At 31.6% G+C, this 24,724-nt stretch overlaps 1 protein-coding gene across 1 annotated transcript in view; it reads right to left on the bottom strand.

Moving 5' to 3' along the window:
• Nucleotides 1-24,724, bottom strand: part of Obsc (Obscurin) — a 132,180-nt gene that overhangs the window by 81,555 nt on the left and 25,901 nt on the right. The window contains exons 3-6 of the mRNA XM_073957013.1: nucleotides 21,520-21,653; nucleotides 21,297-21,452; nucleotides 20,856-21,026; nucleotides 8,949-9,114 (exon numbers count right to left, since the gene is read on the bottom strand). Of these exons, the coding sequence (XP_073813114.1) occupies nucleotides 8,949-9,114; nucleotides 20,856-21,026; nucleotides 21,297-21,452; nucleotides 21,520-21,653 (627 nt within the window). The remainder of the gene's footprint in view (nucleotides 1-8,948; nucleotides 9,115-20,855; nucleotides 21,027-21,296; nucleotides 21,453-21,519; nucleotides 21,654-24,724) is intronic.

Below are 24,724 nucleotides of genomic sequence, written 5' to 3'. Positions count from 1 at the left end.
TCACCTGAATTGGACAATCAATTTGGTCCAAACTTTGGATCTCCTAATATTTTGTCAAAATTTAGTTAAACTTCTAAAATAACCCACATCGGCCCTCCCTAAAGGTACTTCCCCCACAAAAGTTCAACATTAGTACAGTTAATTCCTAATCCACATTTTTGTCGCAAGTTCAAATGTCCAAAAAGGGCAACAAAATTCTGAAGAGGCCTTAAATACATTCTATCTGTCCGTAGGTAAAAGTTTCACTTCACATTGGCTTAGGGCATATATCAGTCGGCAAAGCCGACTGACACTTTTTCACTTGTTTGGTATTAAACTACGTTCAGTTACAAAAATTATAAGTCCTATTTGGTAGTGGGTTTGGAAAGATTACATACGCTCATTTGCTAGTCCCGTCGCCTCTGTTGGAAAATTGGGTCTGATTTCGGGTATTCAATGATCGGAAGATGGTCTGAGCCAAGGAAAATGGCATGTTGCCAGGACACGTCATTTTTGAGATCATGTGCCACCGTGCAAAATTTGGATCTATCAGTTTTCCCGGCCACTTATGTATCCCTTAGGAGCGAATGCCATAGCTCATGATGAGGTTTGAAGTCCCCTAGCTCCAGACGTTTATTGCCTTCCAACAAACGGAACGGATCCATAGCCCGGGGTTCTTCTCGATCCCGAGAAGTTTGGAGCAAAAGAGCCCGGATCAGGCATTCCGTGATATATTACAGCATCTATGGTGGGAAAATACCCGAACACAATCACATAATTGTTGAGGTGATTGGTTGAAGATTTCTCCGAGTCAATCCGGTGTATTGAACCTGCTTCCATGGGATTGGTCAACAGTGCTAGTGTTCATTTTCTCAGTATTTCTAAAAATACATTTTCATATAAATTGTAATTCGGATGCTCGATCGAATACCTCTCCCGGAAGTATCACTCCGATGGAGGTTTATTGACATGACCTGCAGCCTCCTATAAAAGGTCTTCTTGACAAGTTCGACGTCTTCGTATGTGTTGGTTTGGGGTAAGAACTTAAGGATTTGCCTTTTTATTTTCGCCAATTTCACACTTTCCAACTAAAGAAAAGCATTCGAGAAAAATAATTCTATACTCATTATGTGTGTCTGCCTTTCCACATCTTATTTTCTACTGTTTTTTCGAGAACAACAGAATTTATGCATTCCTTCTCGAATTTCTTGACTCATCCTCTTATGTGAAGGTTTGATTTAGACTTACGACAAATATCGTTTTCCTTACCTGCTTTAGTATGCACCCTACTGCTTACAATATTCTTGATTAAGAGCTGTATTAAACAACATCTTTGAATTCGCAACTCATAACTCATATCGGTATAGCCGTTCGGATAATATGCAGGATTCGCCTACGCCTCTGTAACTATAACATAATTTCCTATCTCATTTCTTGTGAAAGGAGGCGGTGAATATTTCAATCATCAGTGTATTGTCTGTCTCCGGGTTTAAACAGTTCTGTCTTACGACACCACTTGTATAGAAATGTCGCCAACATTGCTTCTACCATTTACTATTGGTTTTAACCATTAACCTCATTCCACTGTCGGAAATTTGATTGTAAAGTCTAAATGTTAGACCAAGGATATTCTGCTTTCCAATTTTCCATTAAAATCTCCTGAAACCATTTTAATATCATGGGGTATCGTAGAAACATACATATTTATTTGCTACGCTCTGGAAAAAAATCGTTTTAACTAAACTTGGTTTCCTGATCTTTGCTGTGTTAAAGTTGATCGGGACCCTTCCGTAATTTTTACTATCACCTAAGTCTCTCTAACAAAACTTTTAACTTGTTATTTAATTAAATGTTGATTAAACTTTATATGTATGTAAATGTACATATTTACCAATGTTTATATACATAAAATTGATTAATACCAATTCTAATTAATTTCCTTGTTAATCAGTGTTTATTTAGTTTTTGTTTGTTCGTTTTTCATTGAATTACTACATTGAAATTACAAAATTTTCGGTTGTTTTGGTTTAATACAAATTGGGTTGACCGCAATGAATTTTCAACTAGCCAACTAGTATATATTTGCATATTTGTCTATATGTATGTATGTCTGTATGTACAAATAAATATCTATGAACTTCTGTGTGTGGCATGTGTTTGCAGCAAACAGCCGTCCAACCCCCCTTCAACCCGTCCCTCATTAGCACATGAATAATCCCCCACATAATTTCTTCGTCAATAATTATGAAATTAGTTGCTGTTTTTCTTCTTCTTTTTCCTTAAATTTTCATTTCTACTCTCCGAAAAGCTTTAACGATCGCAAAAGTTCGCTCTGTCATTCGTAAATTCAGTTCAACACAACAGCAAAGTCATCGATCGGTACGATTAGATATCACGACGAACATTGTGTTTACGCATAACGAACGGAAATGAAAGCTTTTTGACCGATGCTTCCTAATATTTATTCTAACCAGATGGGACATACAGACGGACGTCATACAAACAGATTTTCATATATAAAAAAACATATAACGAATGCAAGAAATTCAAATAAATCTTCCAAAATTCTTCTTCAGTGTTGGCCGTTGATGTTTGGAATGGAGAAACAAAATTCCATTGAAAATATGAAAGAAGTGTGAAAACATGTTCCCCTTCCTTTCCCAATGGAAAATTGACAATGTTTTCCATGATTATGGGTTAGTAAATGTTTGAAGTATATAAGGAGTTTTCCAGAATAAATAGAAATATTATTTAAACAAATTAAAAAATTAATTCACTGTCGAATACCAAGAAATAAACAAATTATAAACAGTTGGTTTTGTTATTTAATATAAACTATGAAATTCAAACATTAGGGTGGACAGCTAAAAAATAAAATAAACATGTAAAATATAAATTTTAAAATATAAAGTGTAAAATGTAAAAAAACAAAATATGAAATATATAAAAAAAAACATTGTTCCACAACATCCCATACGGGACAAGGGAGACTTCTCTCATATCAATAAGTGCACCCAGATTCATATTTAGCTCAATGATATGGAACCTACTGTTTATCGCCGAGTCCGAACGGCGTGTCTTAAGACACCACTTGTGGAGAAGTTTTTCAAGGCTGGAATACTCAGGAAATGTCGCCAACATTACTGAGGGGTAATTTTGCCACCGTTGAAAAATGTTTGATATTGCCTGGTCGGGGAATCGAACCCACGGCCTTCTGCGTGAAAGGCGGGCGTGCATACCATTGCACCACGGTGGCACCCGAAATGAAATATATATAATATAAAATATAAAAAATAAAATATGTATATATATATATATAAAACATGAAATATAAATTATAAAATTTCAAATATAAAACATAAATTATGAAATATAAAATAAAATAAAAATTAAATATATATAAAATATGAAATATAAAATATAAAAAATTAAATCTTAAATATAAAATATAAGATATGTGAAATAAAATACTAAATATTAAATATTAAATATTAAATATTAAATATTAAATATTAAATATTAAATATTAAATATTAAATATTAAATATTAAATATTAAATATTAAATATTAAATATTAAATATTAAATATTAAATATTAAATATTAAATATTAAATATTAAATATTAAATATTAAATATTAAATATTAAATATTAAATATTAAATATTAAATATTAAATATTAAATATTAAATATTAAATATTAAATATTAAATATTAAATATTAAATATTAAATATTAAATATTAAATATTAAATATTAAATATTAAATATTAAATATTAAATATTAAATATTAAATATTAAATATTAAATATTAAATATTAAATATTAAATATTAAATATTAAATATTAAATATTAAATATTAAATATTAAATATTAAATATTAAATATTAAATATTAAATATTAAATATTAAATATTAAATATTAAATATTAAATATTAAATATTAAATATTAAATATTAAATATTAAATATTAAATATTAAATATTAAATATTAAATATTAAATATTAAATATTAAATATTAAATATTAAATATTAAATATTAAATATTAAATATTAAATATTAAATATTAAATATTAAATATTAAATATTAAATATTAAATATTAAATATTAAATATTAAATATTAAATATTAAATATTAAATATTAAATATTAAATATTAAATATTAAATATTAAATATTAAATATTAAATATTAAATATTAAATATTAAATATTAAATATTAAATATTAAATATTAAATATTAAATATTAAATATTAAATATTAAATATTAAATATTAAATATTAAATATTAAATATTAAATATTAAATATTAAATATTAAATATTAAATATTAAATATTAAATATTAAATATTAAATATTAAATATTAAATATTAAATATTAAATATTAAATATTAAATATTAAATATTAAATATTAAATATTAAATATTAAATATTTAATATTAAATATTAAATATTAAATATTAAATATTAAATATTAAATATTAAATATTAAATATTAAATATTAAATATTAAATATTAAATATTAAATATTAAATATTAAATATTAAATATTAAATATTAAATATTAAATATTAAATATTAAAATATTAAATATTAAATATTAAATATTAAATATTAAATATTAAATATTAAATATTAAATATTAAATATTAAATATTAAATATTAAATTTTAAATATTAAATATTAAATATTAAATATTAAATATTAAATATTAAATATTAAATATTAAATATTAAATATTAAATATTAAATATTAAATATTAAATATTAAATATTAAATATTAAATATTAAATATTAAATATTAAATATTAAATATTAAATATTAAATATTAAATATTAAATATTAAATATTAAATATTAAATATTAAATATTAAATATTAAATATTAAATATTAAATATTAAATATTAAATATTAAATATTAAATATTAAATATTAAATATTAAATATTAAATATTAAATATTAAATATTAAATATTAAATATTAAATATTAAATATTAAATATTAAATATTAAATATTAAATATTAAATATTAAATATTAAATATTAAATATTAAATATTAAATATTAAATATTAAATATTAAATATTAAATATTAAATATTAAATATTAAATATTAAATATTAAATATTAAATATTAAATATTAAATATTAAATATTAAATATTAAATATTAAATATTAAATATTAAATATTAAATATTAAATATTAAATATTAAATATTAAATATTAAATATTAAATATTAAATATTAAATATTAAATATTAAATATTAAATATTAAATATTAAATATTAAATATTAAATATTAAATATTAAATATTAAATATTAAATATTAAATATTAAATATTAAATATTAAATATTAAATATTAAATATTAAATATTAAATATTAAATATTAAATATTAAATATTAAATATTAAATATTAAATATTAAATATTAAATATAAATATTAAATATTAAATATTAAATATTAAATATTAAATATTAAATATTAAATATTAAATATTAAATATTAAATATTAAATATTAAATATTAAATATTAAATATTAAATATTAAATATTAAATATTAAATATTAAATATTAAATATTAAATATTAAATATTAAATATTAAATATTAAATATTAAATATTAAATATTAAATATTAAATATTAAATATTAAATATTAAATATTAAATATTAAATATTAAATATTAAATATTAAATATTAAATATTAAATATTAAATATTAAATATTAAATATTAAATATTAAATATTAAATATTAAATATTAAATATTAAATATTAAATATTAAATATTAAATATTAAATATTAAATATTAAATATTAAATATTAAATATTAAATATTAAATATTAAATATTAAATATTAAATATTAAATATTAAATATTAAATATTAAATATTAAATATTAAATATTAAATATTAAATATTAAATATTAAATATTAAATATTAAATATTAAATATTAAATATTAAATATTAAATATTAAATATTAAATATTAAATATTAAATATTAAATATTAAATATTAAATATTAAATATTAAATATTAAATATTAAATATTAAATATTAAATATTAAATATTAAATATTAAATATTAAATATTAAATATTAAATATTAAATATTAAATATTAAATATTAAATATTAAATATTAAATATTAAATATTAAATATTAAATATTAAATATTAAATATTAAATATTAAATATTAAATATTAAATATTAAATATTAAATATTAAATATTAAATATTAAATATTAAATATTAAATATTAAATATTAAATATTAAATATTAAATATTAAATATTAAATATTAAATATTAAATATTAAATATTAAATATTAAATATTAAATATTAAATATTAAATATTAAATATTAAATATTAAATATTAAATATTAAATATTAAATATTAAATATTAAATATTAAATATTAAATATTAAATATTAAATATTAAATATTAAATATTAAATATTAAATATTAAATATTAAATATTAAATATTAAATATTAAATATTAAATATTAAATATTAAATATTAAATATTAAATATTAAATATTAAATATTAAATATTAAATATTAAATATTAAATATTAAATATTAAATATTAAATATTAAATATTAAATATTAAATATTAAATATTAAATATTAAATATTAAATATTAAATATTAAATATTAAATATTAAATATTAAATATTAAATATTAAATATTAAATATTAAATATTAAATATTAAATATTAAATATTAAATATTAAATATTAAATATTAAATATTAAATATTAAATATTAAATATTAAATATTAAATATTAAATATTAAATATTAAATATTAAATATTAAATATTAAATATTAAATATTAAATATTAAATATTAAATATTAAATATTAAATATTAAATATTAAATATTAAATATTAAATATTAAATATTAAATATTAAATATTAAATATTAAATATTAAATATTAAATATTAAATATTAAATATTAAATATTAAATATTAAATATTAAATATTAAATATTAAATATTAAATATTAAATATTAAATATTAAATATTAAATATTAAATATTAAATATTAAATATTAAATATTAAATATTAAATATTAAATATTAAATATTAAATATTAAATATTAAATATTAAATATTAAATATTAAATATTAAATATTAAATATTAAATATTAAATATTAAATATTAAATATTAAATATTAAATATTAAATATTAAATATTAAATATTAAATATTAAATATTAAATATTAAATATTAAATATTAAATATTAAATATTAAATATTAAATATTAAATATTAAATATTAAATATTAAATATTAAATATTAAATATTAAATATTAAATATTAAATATTAAATATTAAATATTAAATATTAAATATTAAATATTAAATATTAAATATTAAATATTAAATATTAAATATTAAATATTAAATATTAAATATTAAATATTAAATATTAAATATTAAATATTAAATATTAAATATTAAATATTAAATATTAAATATTAAATATTAAATATTAAATATTAAATATTAAATATTAAATATTAAATATTAAATATTAAATATTAAATATTAAATATTAAATATTAAATATTAAATATTAAATATTAAATATTAAATATTAAATATTAAATATTAAATATTAAATATTAAATATTAAATATTAAATATTAAATATTAAATATTAAATATTAAATATTAAATATTAAATATTAAATATTAAATATTAAATATTAAATATTAAATATTAAATATTAAATATTAAATATTAAATATTAAATATTAAATATTAAATATTAAATATTAAATATTAAATATTAAATATTAAATATTAAATATTAAATATTAAATATTAAATATAGTGACATTTTTGATGTTTTGACGCACAATTTTGCTTAAATCGCATAGAATTGTAATTTTAGTATAGTTTTCAATATTATAGAATCCACCCTATTATACCAGACTACCGGAGATTTTGTAGCAAGAGTTCATTCGCATGGTCAAAGCAGAAGGGCACCTGTGAACATCATTGAAAATATCATTGCCAATCAAAAACATTTTACAGATGGAGACCCAATAAATATTCCAATGAACTTTCAATATCAACAAAATTAATTCCAACTATCAGCAGCCTCATTTGGAAAATCTTCAGCTACATAAGTGGAGATAGATACTCTTTAGCTACTTAATTGAAAATAAAAGAACATAAAAATCGAACACGATTTTTTGGATATTCAAAACAAAACATTCTCTAGGTCAATTTAAACAATTTATGAGTTTTTTACTATTTGGGTAACCTTGAACAGATCCACCTTATATGTTAAAGAATATCATAAAAAAAGCATAAGACTCGTGTTTTTTTGCTCCCAGGCTGTAAATTTACACTTAATGAATTAACAAAATTAGGTGATTTGATGAACTTGAACTTGCTTCTATGCTGCGCAACAGCCAAATCAAAAGAATAGCCCCAAAAATAAAATAAAAATTAGAGAGGAAAAAAGTGATAAAACAAACAAAAAACTAGAACAAAAATATGCAGGTGCATTGTAACTAGTCATAATGAGGTTGATGACAGCCACACTGTCACAGTTTCCCCAATAAGAAAAAGCGGCAAAGGCAGGGAGTTGTGGGAGTGAAAATGAGTGTCCAATGAATGCCACTTGATCTATTTTTCATCAACGTTAACAAAATCATTATCATCCGCATCATCATCATCATTATGGCAAAATAGGTGAATGGGGGCGATATTTAAAAATATCCCATAATAAAATATCTTCTATTTTTAAAAATAATTTTAGTACTTGGTTGGTGTTGTTGTTGCAATAAATCTTGAATGGTTAATGACGTTTGTGGACTATTCTAGCCAAGATGAGCTGGCAAATTCCAAAATCTGTTTGTCAATGGTATGATGAACAATAAAATTTGAAAATTTACCTGAAAAAATGTAATAGCCTCTCGATTCGATGTTAGAAATTCTTGAGCTAACGGTTCGGTTTTACAATATTTGACATGCATATCAAAATCTCGTTCCAATCGCAAAAAGGTCTTAACAACCATATTCGGTTTATCCGCATAATATTTGATGCCATCATTAAATACCCTAAAGGCGGGGGTAAAGATTTAAAGAATATTGCAAGAAGAAAATGGGTTAGAAATTTGAAATATTTTTGTGGAAGGGTGCGGAGTTTAAAATATGTTCTTGATTTTCACAATTACAGCAATTGGTGGGTAATTTGTAAAACAACAAAAAAAATATAAAAGAAATAAAAATATCTCAAAACTTTTACAGCCTGTATGCCGAAACGAAAATGTGTGCGAATGATACCCGCCCAAACTCGTGTATGTTTTTCAAATTTGTTTTGTAGCAAAAACAAAGGTAAACAAATTTCAAAAACTAAAGTTTGGGTGTTTTTCATTCGCACACATTTTCGTTTCGACATACAAAAACAGGCTGTTAATATTTATTTTAAAACCTTTTATTTAAAAAATAAATTTGGAAATTTATAAACTCGTTATACCCTCAGCCCATAAGGCCTCGACACATAGGCGGCTGGCTTTCTGGCTGAAGTCGTTTCAGGGAAAGGAATAAAGAAATGTCTGAACCACATTTGAATTAGGTCGAACTTGGTCTTTAGTCTTTTATCAGATATGACTTAAGCAAGAATGCCATGCTTCTTATGTGCCGAGGCTATTAGGCTAATGAGAGTATAATCACGCTGATGCGATAAAAATGTGCCTCTTCGAAATTATGATTTTAAATTCCAAATATGTATAGGCGAAATCAGTTTCAAACAATTTAGGGTCGATATAGCCCTGCTGTCTATTGCTGTAGCATCGCCAATATTCTCGTTCGTATATCACTTTTTGCCAGCTTATCAAAGAATCAAGAGGCAGTTGAGTGGGTTTAGCTGGGCAATTAAACAAATGCAGAGAGTCGGGCCAATCCACATGCAGGGCATGTGTTGGGTATCGTGCCACTCGTGCTTGCCCTGGCATCTAGCGTTCTTCTGCAGCGATATATGTGGGGGCCTTCACAATACCTCTTTGAATTGCCTGTGCAGCCTCATCAGTGTGACTGCTATTCAAGCCCGCCTAATAGCTAGAGCTGGCAAACTATCGATAGTCAGACTATCGTTTTGATTGCTGTCGTAAAACAAAGGTTACGTCGGACACCACAACGAGATATTTGGGTTATCTGTCGCGAATTATTTAAAACATAATTGCTTCTGAGTCCGATATAAACAAAGCCTTGCCGCAGTGATCAAAACGATAGTCTGACTATCGATAGTTTGCCAGCTCTACTAATAGCCTCATTAATCTAGAGGTTCTGGCAAGGATGCTCACGGCGATAACACTCAAAGCAGGCACTGCATTAACAATATCTTGTTGTACTAAGACTCCGGTAAAATCTTCATCTCCTCATGAAGGTGGTCCACTGGTGTTATGAGGAAGCACCCTCTTATAGCCCTCAGGACGACATTCTGTCATGTTTGAAAATTCTTCCACTGCGGAACGCTAAAATTTTGCTCCTCATAACTTATATTTTGATTTGTAAGACTAGCGACTTGAGGACCAAGATCCTACTTTTAATCTTGTCGCAAATAGCTGTGGCTTGCACCGACGACTTGAACATCAAACGTTTTTTGGGGTAGTTTGTGGGTGGAATGATTGGCCGATATTATGTAGTATTATATGTTCAGGGAGAGCCTCACTTTAGCCGTCCAGGTGGTGAACAGTATGGCATTGGATTTAGCGGCGGATATTTTCATAACTCTCAGATAAAAGAACTGTACTAGGTCAGATATGTAGACACTTAACCTATAACATGTTTTCGACTATAGGTTCCGCACAATTACTTTCGAAGGGAGTAAACGAATTGGTCATAACTCTGTACATTGTTCCACAAACATCCCATAAGGGACAAGGGAGACTTCTGTCATATCAATGAGTGCACCCCGATTCATATTAGCTCAATGATATGGGACCTACTGTTTGTCGCCGAGTCCGAACGGCGTGCCTTAAGACACCACTTTGTAGAGAAGTTTTACAAGGCTGAAATACTCAGGAAATGTCGCCAACATTACTGAGGGGTAATTTTGCCATCGTTGAAAATGTTTGATGTCGCTTGGTCGCATACCTTCTGAGTGCAAGGCGGGTGTGCATACCATTGCACCACGGGGGCGCCCATAACTCTGTATATTGTAATATTACTTACAGGCAATAGATCGGGTTCGAATATGGATTATATCGGTCCACTCCTTCGGGTACCTCCCACACGACATTTGGCAGGTTGTCCTTGCGGTCCCATTTACGAAGGTACAATTTTTTCGGGGGCAAGTCCATATTTCCTGAGATAATTGTCTAAAAACTTTAAGAAACCTTGACGGCACCATCCGCAAGATAGCTCCCGCAGGGAGTTTTTGAATAGTCCAAACTTTGGACATCGTACTATTTCATCTAGTCATGTATCAGGTTGGAATATGAACAATGTCGGACTGGACCGTTTGTTACCTCCCACACAAAATTTCGGAAAAGTGTAGTTTAACAGCTCGCCTCGGATCGTTTTGAAACATTTTCCAGAAAGTTATTCATGCTGACCCTGTTATGACGGCACAATGTTTTTCCGGGACAAGTCCAAACTTCGTGAGATAATGGCTCGGAATATCCAAAAAACCTGCCAGCACCAACTAAACTGAGTAGTTCGTAAGATAACCCTCGAAGGGAGAAACCGATTTGATCCAAACGTTGTACCTTTCGGGTACCTCGACACAAAGTTTGAAAAGAGTTGAATTTAGAGACTCGTTGGGATCGTTTTTAAATTTTTGGCAAGATTCTGTGTTTGCGGCCCTAGTTGTGCGGTAGAATTTTGTTCGACTTCTTGAGAAATTTGACCAAAAACTCAATATGTTTACTTCTCTGCTTTAGATCCGTGATTGAGGGTATATCTCTGTCGGCACAGCTGACTGATACTTTCATACTTGTTTCATATTCCTCAGATGGAGGAAATGCACTAAGCTATGTAGATATTTAACCTATCACCTGGGACCCGACGCCGTCTGAAATTTCAGAAAGGTAAAGGTTAAATAGTTTTGGAGACATAAACCCGCTTTGGGAAACTCCCTGTTTCATTCTACGGGACTTAGACTTCCTATTTCTGAATTCCACAAGAGATTAGTGTCCACTAGGGTGGTTTTAAACAATCGATGTCGGATTTTTTTAGGCGACGAAAGTTTGAGCACAATCGGAATATGTTAACACATGCCATTATGGCCTCAAAGTTTCCATGGGTCCTATATATATCTAAATATTAAAATCCGAGCCGATTTTCACAATTTTTATAGGATTAGGTTTTTAGCCAAAAAAAGAAATTTCTTCAGCGATTGAACAAAAAATGTCGAGGACCCAGTGGTAGGTGTTAATATATTCCGATTGTGCTCAAACTTTGACAATCTTACAATCTAACAAACCTAAACGCCTAAAAAATCCGACATCGATTTTTCCCCTTTGAGTTAAAACCACCTTAGTGTCCACACATATAGTTAATTGTCCACGGCGGAGAGGAATCTTCGCTATGTCCTCGATAGGTCGAGAGCCACCACGACTTGGTGAGCCTTGCTCCTCGGATGATATGCCAGAATATGGTGTGTAATACTACACTGTATTTTCCGGAATCCATGCTGATGTTGGGAACTGGGAAACTGTTTCTCATCATGTGGAGCAGTTCTTCGCTATTGGCGACAAGAGGGTTATCGGCCTTACGATTCGCCACTGCTGGCACTCTTGACCGGGTTGTGTGTTGGAACCACCCTTCAAGCTTCTGCTATAATATGGGTGGCTAAGGATAGGTTGAGGAGGAGGTTATTTAGAGATTCCGTTGAGCTTCCGTGTGGGACCAAAACTTTAGATGATTTCACATTTCGAATAACATCGCCCATCGTAAATTACGGTGGTACCTCCACGACTGAGAGGGGGGTGCTCTATAAATTGCCGGTTAAGATGATACGGACAGCTCTTCGGATCTGTGTCACCCCATTGAAATCGTTCTACCAACCTTCTTTCCCGGATTTGAGAGTCATTTTACTGTTGCGAACAAATTATTCTGTTGATTATTCTGTTATTCTTCAAGAGTGAATTTCCTAACTCTTAGGTCTTTAGGGTTCGTACGACTAAAGCTCATCATGCTCATTCGATAGTCCTGTTGGCTCTGCTGGGAAATTTGGTCTAATTTCGGGTATTAGAGCAGCTGAAGCTGTGATGACTACCTGAAAATTCTCTCTGCTATTCGGGAATGGGTAGTTCTTGTACGCGGTGATTGGTAAATTCTCTGACCGCCCGCTAATCAGCTTTTCCATGGTTCTAAAAGAACGACGGTCAGAAGTCGGGTGAACTGTTAACGGAGACGATGATAAGATCTGAACGAAGCAAACTAACATCAGTCATATAACGCAGGGTACAACTATTCATCGGCGGTAAGTACAGTGTATATTGTACACTTTAACCGTCTGCAGGGTTCGTATGATGAAGCTTCTGCTGGAAAATTTGGTCTCATTTCGGGTATTCGAATGTGAAGATATCCCGAGGATCTGAGGAAATTGTGATCTCTCCTAAGCGATGATTGATAAATTCTCTGACATGTAGCAATCTCCTCTTAGCTTCGTAGGGATATTTTCGACCGTGCAAAATGCTAGCTAGCGCTGTACCACACTGGTCATTGCCTAGGACGAAATGCCAAAGCTCATGATGAACATTGAAGTCCACTAGCACCCGACGGTCATTTTACTAATGTACCAATGTTGCATTGCGTCAGGCGGTCAAGCCACATTTTCCGCTTATGCCCGCCTACTATCTTGTTGACTTCAAGAGGAAGTTCCCTTGGGTCTTCAGGGTTCGTATGACAAAGCTCATCACCCTCTATCGCTAGTCCCGACGCCTCTACTTACAATTTGGTCTAATTTCGGATACTTGCTTAGCCACAGCTGTGATGATGCACCAGGAAATTCTCAACTACCCGAGGATCCGAAGGAATGGACAACTCTCTAAAGCGGTGATTGGTAAATTCTCTGAACTCTTGCCAATCACCTTCTTCATGGTTCAGAAGTTATGAAGTTGTTGTTGTTGTAACAGTGTTTTATTATTATGTTTGTATGTTCGTTCTCCTGTTCAATGTGGCTCTGGGTCTATTTCCAGTTCCAAGAAAGTGGCTACTTCGATGGGATGTAATCACAGAACCACTGGAGTTAGATGAGTAGGTTTGGCGGGACAGTTGAATAGGTGCTTAGTATCTTGCGGGCCCATGCCGCATACTGGGCAGATGTCTTGCACCGTGCGATCGATTTCCGCCCAATAGGAATTTAGGCGACTGCAATATCCCGAGCGTAATTGAGCCAAAACTACTTTGGTTTGTCGTGGCAGCTGACGCTCTACAGCTGCGATAGATGGGGGATGTACCTCGATGACTGCATTCACACAATAATTGCTTATGGCCTTGGCAACTGTGTCCGTGTTAATGCTGTTCAAACTGCCTGATATTCATGTTGATGTAGAGGCTTTCTCTCCTATACTGGGAAACTGCTTCTCATCATGTGGAGCAGTAATGCCTCTAGGTTCTTCACTATTGGCGACAAGAGGTGTATCGGCCTTACGATTCGCCACTGCTCCAACTCTTGCCAAGGCCATAAGCAATTATTGTGTGACTGCAGTCATCGGAGAACATCCCCCATCTGTCGCAGCTGAAGAGCGTCAGTTGCCACGACAAACCGGGGTAGTTTTGGCTCAATTACGCTCGGGATATTGCAGTCGCCTAAATTCCTTACGATTCGCCACTGCTCTCCTCTGTCTCTAGAGCATGAATATCTTTCCTAATATGCCTGGGTGTAACGGTGACCAGCAGATGGTCATTGGGATGGCTCTCACGGTAACACCCGATCAAGTACTACAACGATAACATCTCATTATGTTGCCGTACTGGAAAAATCTTTGCCTCCTCGTGTAGATGGTCCACTGTAGATTTGAGTAGGCACTCTGTTGCTGTTCCCAGGGCGGCGTTCTGACAAATTTGAATCTTATCACACTGCATATCACATAAATTCGGGGACCAAACTGGCGCCGCATAGCTTACCACAGACCGACCTATCGCTTTATACGTGGTCAACAAGGTTTCTTTATTTGCACCACAAGTGCTGCCGGCTAGGGACTTGAGGTCCTTGTTCCAACATTTAAGCTTGTCTCAGATAGCTGAGCCATGCGCGTACGACGATAACATGCTGTCGAGTGTGACCCTTAGAATTTTGGGGTAGTTTGTGGTCGGAATTTTGTCACCTTAGACAATGACATTCAACTCTCTTCTCGTATTTTCATGTGGCGAACAGAACTGATTTAGTGGCGGATATTTGCATATTCCTCGGGTAGAAAAAGCTGGTAAGAACGTTCAAATAGGAGTTCAGCATTTCACAAATGTCAACAGGGAAGGTACCTGATGCCACGATCTTACAATCGTATACGTTACGATCTCAATCCCATCTGGAGGGGACGGAATACAAGAGGGGTAGAGGTTAAACAGTTCCGGAGATATCACCCCACCTTGGGGAACTCCCTGTTTCACTCTATGTGGCTTGGACTTCTTGTTCCTGATTTCCACCCCAAGTGCTGTGGGCGAGCGACTTGAGGACCTTTTCTCTAATTCTGATCTCATCGCAAATAGCTGCACCTTGCGCTTACGAATAAAACATTCTATCGAACGTTTCACCCAAATGTCTTGTTGACCAATATATTCAGGCGGAGGTTACTTTCAGACGCTTATATGGTAAGCAGTGTGACCGTAGATTTATGATGCATATTTTCATATTCCTCAGATGGAAGAACTGCACTAAGTCAGCTATATAAGTACTTAATCAATCACATATGTCATCGACAATAAGCCCGACGCCAAGATCGTACAATCATCCACATAAATTATTATATCTAGACCGTATGGAGGGTGTGGAATTTCAGAAAGTTAGAGGTTAAACACTTCGAGAGATAACACGAACCTTGGGGATTTCTTGGTTTCAATCTACGGGTCTTAGACTTTTTATTGCTGAATTCCACAAATGATGAGCAGAGTGGCAGTGGATATAGCGGTGGATATTTATATATACCTCAGATGGAAGAACTGCACTAAGTTAGCTATGTCACCAACGCATACATTACGATCTCTTTGTCATCTGATGGGTGTGGAATTTCAGAAAAGTAAAGGTAAAACAGTTCCGGAGATATTACCCCGCCTAAGGAAACTACCTGTTCCAATCTACGGGTCTTGGACTTCTTAATTCTGAATTCCACAAATGACTGGCGTCCACACATATGGTTGATGTTCGAACATTTCAAACGCGGCAGGAAGGAAGTCTCCCCTATGTCCTCAAACAGTTTGACATGGTTGATGGTATCGAAAGTCCACAATAGGTCAAGAGTCACCATAACTTCTCATCATGGTGAGGAGAATCTTCGCTAGTGGCGACAAGAGGGAGGTCGGTCTGTACAATTCGCCTATGGGGACCACCCCTATGGGATAGATTGAGGACACTTGTTAAATACTCAACAACGGGTTTATCCAGTTACTTTGATATTCCGTTGCAACTCCGTGTGAGGCCAACATTTTGGATGATTTCGCATTTCGAATAACATCTGCAACATCACCCATCGTAAATTGTGGTGGTACTCATCGGCTGAGAGGAGTCTTTTACGGCGTAGAATTATCGTAGTGCTTTATAAATTGAAGGTTAATATAATTAGGGTCTGTCACACTGTTGGAAGTAACAGCCGTTCCATCATCCATCTCTTCGAGAGTAATATAACCGTTAGTCAAAATGTATTTAACCCTGTAGCAATGTTGGTCTAGTCACTTTTTCCGCTTATGATCGCCTAGCATGTTGACTTGAAGAGTAAAGGCTGAGCCGATTTCGGAGCAAGAAAGCCAGCCGCCAAGACTTCTTATGTACAGAGGCCTCTTTTGTCTAACTTTTGGGTCTTCAGGATACAACCGACGTAGCTCATCACTCTCATTTGTTAGTCCCGTCGCTTTTACAGGGAAATTTGCTCTAACTTTGGGGTTCCGAGCAGTGGGTACGTAGCATGTTGCTTCAGTAGTGATATTCTCTAACACATTTTTTGAGTTACCGATAAAACGCAAAATTATGAATGAAAAGTTCAAATAAAAGTTGGCAACACTCTTGCTATCGGTAGGACTGTACGACTGGTTTTTATTCGTCGCTGACTTACCGAAAAACGTCGGTAATTACCGAAATTATAAGTATTTTGAAGTTACCGACAATTGTCTGTAACTCAAAAAATAAGTTAGAGAATCGCACTACAGGTGTGATGATGTCCCGGAAAATTATCTGAGCTACCCGATGATCTAAGGGATTGGGAAACTCTCTGAGGCGGTGATTTGTAAATATTCTAAACCCTTACCAATTAGCCTTTCAACGGTTCAGAAAAGTACAGCGGTCTGAGGTTATGAAGTCGGGCGATCTGTTAACTGAAACGATGAAAAGTGGTCTAAGCCAAGCGAAGTGACGGGTTACCAGAACCCGCCACTTATCAGACAGGGTGCCATGACGAAGATGTCTGGCGAGCTGTGGCGAACTCCTTTTATCTTCACTGGGCAAAACGTGGAGCTATGAATTTGCTCGGTCAGTGCTGACTCGCTCTGGGCATTGCACTCCTGATATCAAACATATCATGCAGTGTACAACTATTCATCGGTGGAATGTACACGGTAAGCAACTCTATCTCGATATTCCCACACTTGACTGCTACCCCCATACATTCCATGTATGGGTCAGTAAAGTCAAGCTCAAGCGAGATAAGTCTGTACTGGACAGACTGGTGTATTAGGAACGCAAATCCTCCGCCTCCCTTGCGATCCTTCGCTAAGACATTGTACCCACAGCAATGTTGCAAGCTACAGGTGGCGGTGAGCTTTGTTTCCTGGATCGCAGCGACCATTATGTTTTTCCAACTCATTAAGTTTACAAATTCGTTAACTTTGTTGCGGAGACCGTTGCAATTGAATTCCAGGAATGATGCACTTTCGGGCCACTGAACAACAACATGTTTGTTGTTAGGGAGACTGCAATGTGTCAGACATTCCCTCGAAGAAGTTGGAGACAGTTGGAGAGATGCTTTGGCACAGCAAGCTTTAACATAACTCCTATCGCAGTAGTCCTGGAAACGAATACAACCCCAGCCGCCTTGAAAGTACTCCTATTCCCTACATTCACAACATCTCACCGACCTTGACATGTGGTGGATGTGACAAATGGAACCGATCAATGGCCCGAAGTTCTTCTCAAAGATCGATTTCATTTCATCTAAAGCTAGGGTCACGTTAGGCAAATATTTGCTCTAGCGACCGGCAGTGTGCGCTAACTGAGAGCAAGTGAGCATAAATAATGCATTGAAATTTTTGCTCATTTACGCTCAGTAAAGACACACTCCCTGTCGCTGGAGCAAATAGCTAGTGTGACCCTAGCTTAAGTAAATGATTGATCTGCTGCAGCCTGTCCTAGGTTATGACGCTGCCATCTTTCGTTGTCTAGAAACATCGAACCATTGCATTTGTGCAGTGGTTGGGGTCCTTGATTATTTACCATTTACCATTTTCCTCTAGGTGGCGCTATTTCACGCCATTTATATTCTTGGTAATCCTCTTGTGTTGATGTTGATGCCGAGGTTAGATTATTTTAGAATGTCAGAGGCGATGCGGATGGATTTAATCTGAATGGGAATATAAACCACTTTTTTATAAATATTCGAAAACCACTTAGAATGAAATTTCCTCCTCCTCGGGTATTCAAATCTTGTACCAATGATCATTGTAATAAAATCATGTTGTTGTTGTTCGTTTTGCTTTGTGTTTTTTCGATAATCGTATTGCAGCCTGTCCTAGGTGATGGCGATGTCTCCTCATTGCATTTGTGCAGTGGTTGGGATCCCCGCTTATTTACTATTGACCTTTTCCTCTAGGTGGCGTCATCTATAGTTGACTAAAAACATCTCCCCATTGCATTTGTGCAGTGGTTGGGGTCCTTGCTTATTGTTATCGACCTATTCCTCTAGGTGACGCTTTCTCACGCCATTTATATTCTTGGTAATCCTCTTGGGTTGATGTTGATGCCGATGTTAGATTATTTTAGAATGTCAGAGGCGATGCGGATAGATTTAATCTGAAGGGGAATATAAACCATTTTTTTATAAATATTCGAAAACCACTTAGAATGAAATTTCCTCCTCCTCGGGTATTCAAATCTTGTACCAATGATCATTGTAATAAAATCATGTTGTTGTTGTTAGTTTTGCTTTGTGTTTTCTCGATAATCGTTTTGCAGCCTGTCCTAGGTGATGGCGATGTCATCTATCGTTGACTAGAAACATCTCCTCATTTCATTTGTGCAGTGGTTGGGGTCCTTGCTTTTTAGTATCGACTTTTCCTCTAAATGGCGCTATCTCATACCATTTATATCCTTGGTAATCCTCTTGCGTTGATGCCGATATTACTTTACGCCTTTCGTTGCCTAGAAACATCGCATAATTGCGTTTGTGCAGTGGTTGGGGTCCTTGCTTATTTACTATTGACCTTTTCCTCTAGGTGGCGCTATCTTACGCCATTTATATTCTTGGTAATCCTGTTGTGTTGATGTTGATGCCGAGGTTAGATTATTTTAGAATGTCAGAGGCGTGTGTTTTTTTTCGATAATCGTTTTGCAGCCTGTCCTAGGCGATGGCGATGTCACCTATCGTTGACTACGAGTAGAAACATCTCCTCATTACATTTGTGCAGTGGTTGGGGTCCTTGCTTATTTAGTATCGACCTTTTCCTCTAGGTGACGCTATCTCATATCATTTATATCCTTGGTAATCCTCTTGCGTTGATGTTGTTGCCGACATTAGTTTGTTTAGAAGGTCAGCGACTTCAGATGGATTTCATCCGGATTGGGATGTAAGCCTCCTTTTATAAATATTCGAAAACCACTTTGAATGAAATTTCCTCCTCATCGAGGATTGGAGTCTTGTCAAAGTTCATTGCCATAAGATCATTTTGTTATTGTTCGTTTTGCTTTGTGTTGTTTTCGATAACCGTTTTTATTCCAACTAAGTAGAAGATTGGTCTGCCGTAGCCTGTCCTAGGTGGTGGGTCGGCCATATATCGTTGACTAGAAACATCGCCTCATTGCATTTGTGTCCTGGTTGTTGTCTTTGCTTATTTAGTTTTGCCCTTGTCATCTGGGTGGTGTTATGTTCTCTTCACTCATATTTTAGGTTATCTTCTTAAGCTGGTATGGGTGCCGAGGTTGGTTTTTAGAATGTCAGAAGGCTTCGGATGGATTTCTTCTGGAGGAGTATGTAAGTCCATTTTTTTAAATATTCGAAAACCACTTTGAAATAATTTTCCTCGTTTTCCGGAAGTCTGGTTACACCTTCATACGAATTTGTAATTGATTTTTCGGATGTGACTTTGGTTCCTATTTTTAACTTTGTTCCATTTTTTTTATTTTTTTCAGATGAGATATAAATGCGGGGAAATTATAAGACAGTTGGTTAGTTCAGAATCAGAGCGCGATTCAAACCTGTTGCTTAGTAGACAAGTGAGATTGTTTATAAATATGTATTTACGTTGCCATAGTCATATTCGGATTTGAAACCAATATTTTTGGGGGAAAAACAACGTCTACACAAAGAAGAGACGAATATAATTCCGTAAAAGTCACCCACCCACCAATTACCATAAATGTGAAAATCGGAATAAAATGAAAATGGAGCTATGAATCGAAATGAAGTAAGCAAAAACAACAACAAACTTACTTATTGTGGAATTCGGCTATTTGTTGGAAATTACCAAATATGATATCCTTACTATCACGCACTGTCCTCGGTGCTGAGGCACTATCAACGGCCTTTATATAACGATCCACAACATTTTGTAAATCTCTACCGAAATCCTCCTCAGTATCTAATAGTTCTCGTATAACGGCCCTAAAATTGAATAAGAAAAGAGAAAAAAATGAGAACAAAGAGAGAGAGAGAGAGAGATAACGATATTATTATCATGAAATAGCAAGCAATAATAAGAAAAAGTGAAAATGAAAAGCGAAAACAGAACGTTATGGAAAGCAAGCATGCATGCATTTTAAATGAAGCGAGCGATAGAGAAGGAAAGTGAAAAGCAAGCAAAGAAACAGGAATGAAATAATAGAATAGATGAATGCGTGATAGTAACTTTTTAATGGATATCTTTATACATACTTCTTTTGTATTTCGGCACTTTCTTTATCGTTGCCATTCAACATTGACGATACAGAACTATCCTCCAAAATGTTCCGTGGCACCCAACCCTCTTTGGCATTGTCACCGAAAACGCGTACCAAATATTTTGCTGTTTTATCACTGTCATGAATGCCTCTATGGGATTAAAGGGACGATTTATTATTTCAGAAAGAGGTGGAGATGAAACAAATTTCAAACATACTTTTTAACACTACTCGACTCTGTTGTCGTCTCCGTAGAAGTTTTAAGAACCTCAACTATATCACCACGTTGCAAGGTAACCGAATCACTGGCTTCCGATTTAAAATCCTGATTAACAACTAAAATATCAAATTCCTGTAAAACATTTCAAATATTATTATGTGAAAAACTTCCAGAGAAATTGTAGTATTTTATAAAATGTTTGCAATTCCGAGATTATATTTGAAATACAATAGCCCGTTGTAGTGAAAAAATATTTAATTATTAACTATTCATTATTTATTAGTTTGGCCTCATTTAATATCTTTTTTATAACATTTGTAAGGAATTATGTTGAGGGATTCGTACTTACCTTATAAACAGCAAGAAGACTCACAAAATTGTGATTTGAAATATAATCAATAGGTAAACGTGACCCTATTTTATCCTACTTTAGCATAATTTGCTGAAGCTGCAAATTTACAATTGAAGCAATCAACATTTTAATAATTACTTTTTAACGCCATCTACATTTCAATAGTAACACTTTTAAGCTTTTCTACTTTTGTCATTGTGACTTATACCTTTTCATATTTCCTATTGTGATTGATCTTTACATTTTTAAAGTTAACAGCTAAATATACACCCCTGTAAATAAATTTAATACTACTTTAAGCAACTACGTACTAAATTTTATCATACATGACTAAACGACTTTGTCGCTTCTCAAAAGTGAAGCTAAGTAGAATAAAATTCGATAAATTCGTTCATTCCTTTTGAGCAACTTGAACTCTGTACATCAACCTCAGGGCTAGAGTCGGACGGGCCGACCCTGTGATACCCTACATCACATCTCCCGGGCACTGTTTTCCTCGGAATTTATTTTATAGAATTGCGATACGTTATGTTATTGATATAATTAATTGATATTTTTGCATAATTTATTATTAATATAATTTGCATCAAAGGAGAGTTGGTTTTCAAGTTACGTGTTCTTAATTTTTCGGAATATGGTCCCAGAATTTAAAATTTGGTCCAAAAATTAAATTTGATATTTTTCCCACTGCTAAATTCATCCGCTAAATACTATCCGATCATTTTTTAAGATTACTGGAATTTTCCTTGACAAAACCTCTTACTTCGTACTCTAGCTTGATTATGGTTACACTACACACAATTAAAACTGTGGGATCCCTGTATATACTGGATATCAAACCACGCACGTCAACATAATTGGCGTCAATGGAAAATTCAAGAGTTCTTCTTCTAAATATAACTCACGGGGGTAGAACATATCTTCCAGGAAACAAGTAAAAAAGTATCAGTCGGCTTTGCCGACAGAGATATACTCTCAGCCTGTATATATTGAAAAAAAAATTCCCAAAAAACGTGTGTATTTATGGGTTTTGCGGAGGGGATACTAAAAGGAATGGATCTATCATTAACCATTATGGAAGTGGATCTCCAGCCACTACATATGGTGCCATAGGGGGTTTTTACACCCTTCGGGATGTTTGCTCAAGAAGTATGGACTTGCCCCTGAAAAAAACGTAATTGAGGCACCGAATGCAAGTTGCTTCAATTAAAATCAAAGTGATTCCATAGCAGGTCTTAAAGTGAACTTACCCTCATTAGCCCTTCAGGCGGAGGGTATAAAAAGATATAGTCATTATACTGAAAATTTTTATTATAAAACAGACACTGACAATTGCGCTCAAAGTTACAGACATGTAGTTAATAAGTATAGATCTGCTAAACTTTAGTTAAAGGAAGTATTTTGTACTGAAAACAACGACTACTTCCTTTAAGTAAGTTTTTAATGTTCACATATCCAGAAAATTGTTGGTAAAATGTAATTTATTGTAGTTCCCTGAGGATGACTGGAGATTCCAGTCGAAATATCGGAAATAAATAAAACTTGAAAACTAAAAACATCAAGTCTTTTACTAGAAAAGCCTATAGCCGAACTATACAACAACATAATAAACCACAAGAAGGCAAACCATACTAATACCAAACAATTTTACCAATTTTCACACAAAACTTTTGCTCCACAAAGAAAAAATTACTGCATTTCAGGAATAGTGCTCATAAAGTCTTGTCAAGGTTCAAATTTCTGCATTTCATGTACGCCTTTCATAAAGCAAAAAAAAAAATACTGATTTTTTCTGAGAGATTAAAAAAAACAATTTTGGAGAGTTGTTGTTTTTGTTATTATTGACTAACAACCACCAACCAAACCGGAGACAAAGTCTGCAGCTTTTTATTAATTCTTTTAATTTTGTATTATTGTAAATTACCGTTTCTTCTAATGGATTTTTACTGTATTTTGTCGTCTTCTGAACATAGCAGAACAATACGAACCCTATGTACATACATGTTGAGTCTATCAGCACTAGGTTAATATATTAGATGTTGCCTTTATATTAAAGAAATTAAAAATTTGTAGTTGCGAATTATACAGCTAAACACTTTGTTTGTTTTTTTTTCTTTTTTTTTTTTTGACAACAACGCGCTGCAGTTATTTGGTTTGTCAGTTAACTAACAACAAAATTGTTGCGACCTACAGCGGCAGTTTAGGTATGTTGTTGTGGTGTGTAAATATGTAAAAATTCTTGAAACATTTTTTCTGTGCATTGCAACTGTTAAATATTATCTTATCATCATGTAAAATTGCGAGCTTCTTCTTTGTCGTAAATCCAAACCTTACTTAAAATTTCTCGTCGATCAGACCGTCTTACGGAGCCGCTACAAAATTTTATTAAAATTTTTTTTTGGTCCATTTCACCCCCTAAATATTTCACGATCACCACCAAAAACTAATCGTTTTTATTCTGATGGGAACCCGACCTCCATACAAAATTTCGTGACATTAATGCGGCCTGGAGTTTGATTACTATTTTTTCAAAACTTATAAACTTATAATATTCAACGCTTCTCCCATAAGAAACGTGTCGATTCGTTTCTTCCTCACTACAACCTCATCGAACTGTTGGTGGTTCAGTATCGATCTTTCCCATCTTCTAAAACCTAGCACCTCCCGGTGTTTTTGAAACAAATATAAATGGAAGGTGCTTGGATCTAAGACGTTTTTGCAAATTCTAAAACTACAATGTTCATAGGTGAGAAAAATTAAATAAACAAAAAAATTCGACATTTTTAGAGGTTGCTTAGGTTTTTGCAATTTTGCTTGGAAACCCCAAGTCCTATCGAAATGGAACTAGAGA

This window comes from Musca autumnalis, unplaced genomic scaffold (assembly GCF_047663935.1).
Source record: "Musca autumnalis isolate F117 unplaced genomic scaffold, ASM4766393v1 scaffold_5, whole genome shotgun sequence".
Lineage (NCBI taxonomy): Eukaryota > Metazoa > Arthropoda > Insecta > Diptera > Muscidae > Musca > Musca autumnalis.
Note: the sequence above shows the minus strand (reverse complement) of the source record. Positions and strands in the feature narration are given on the sequence as shown.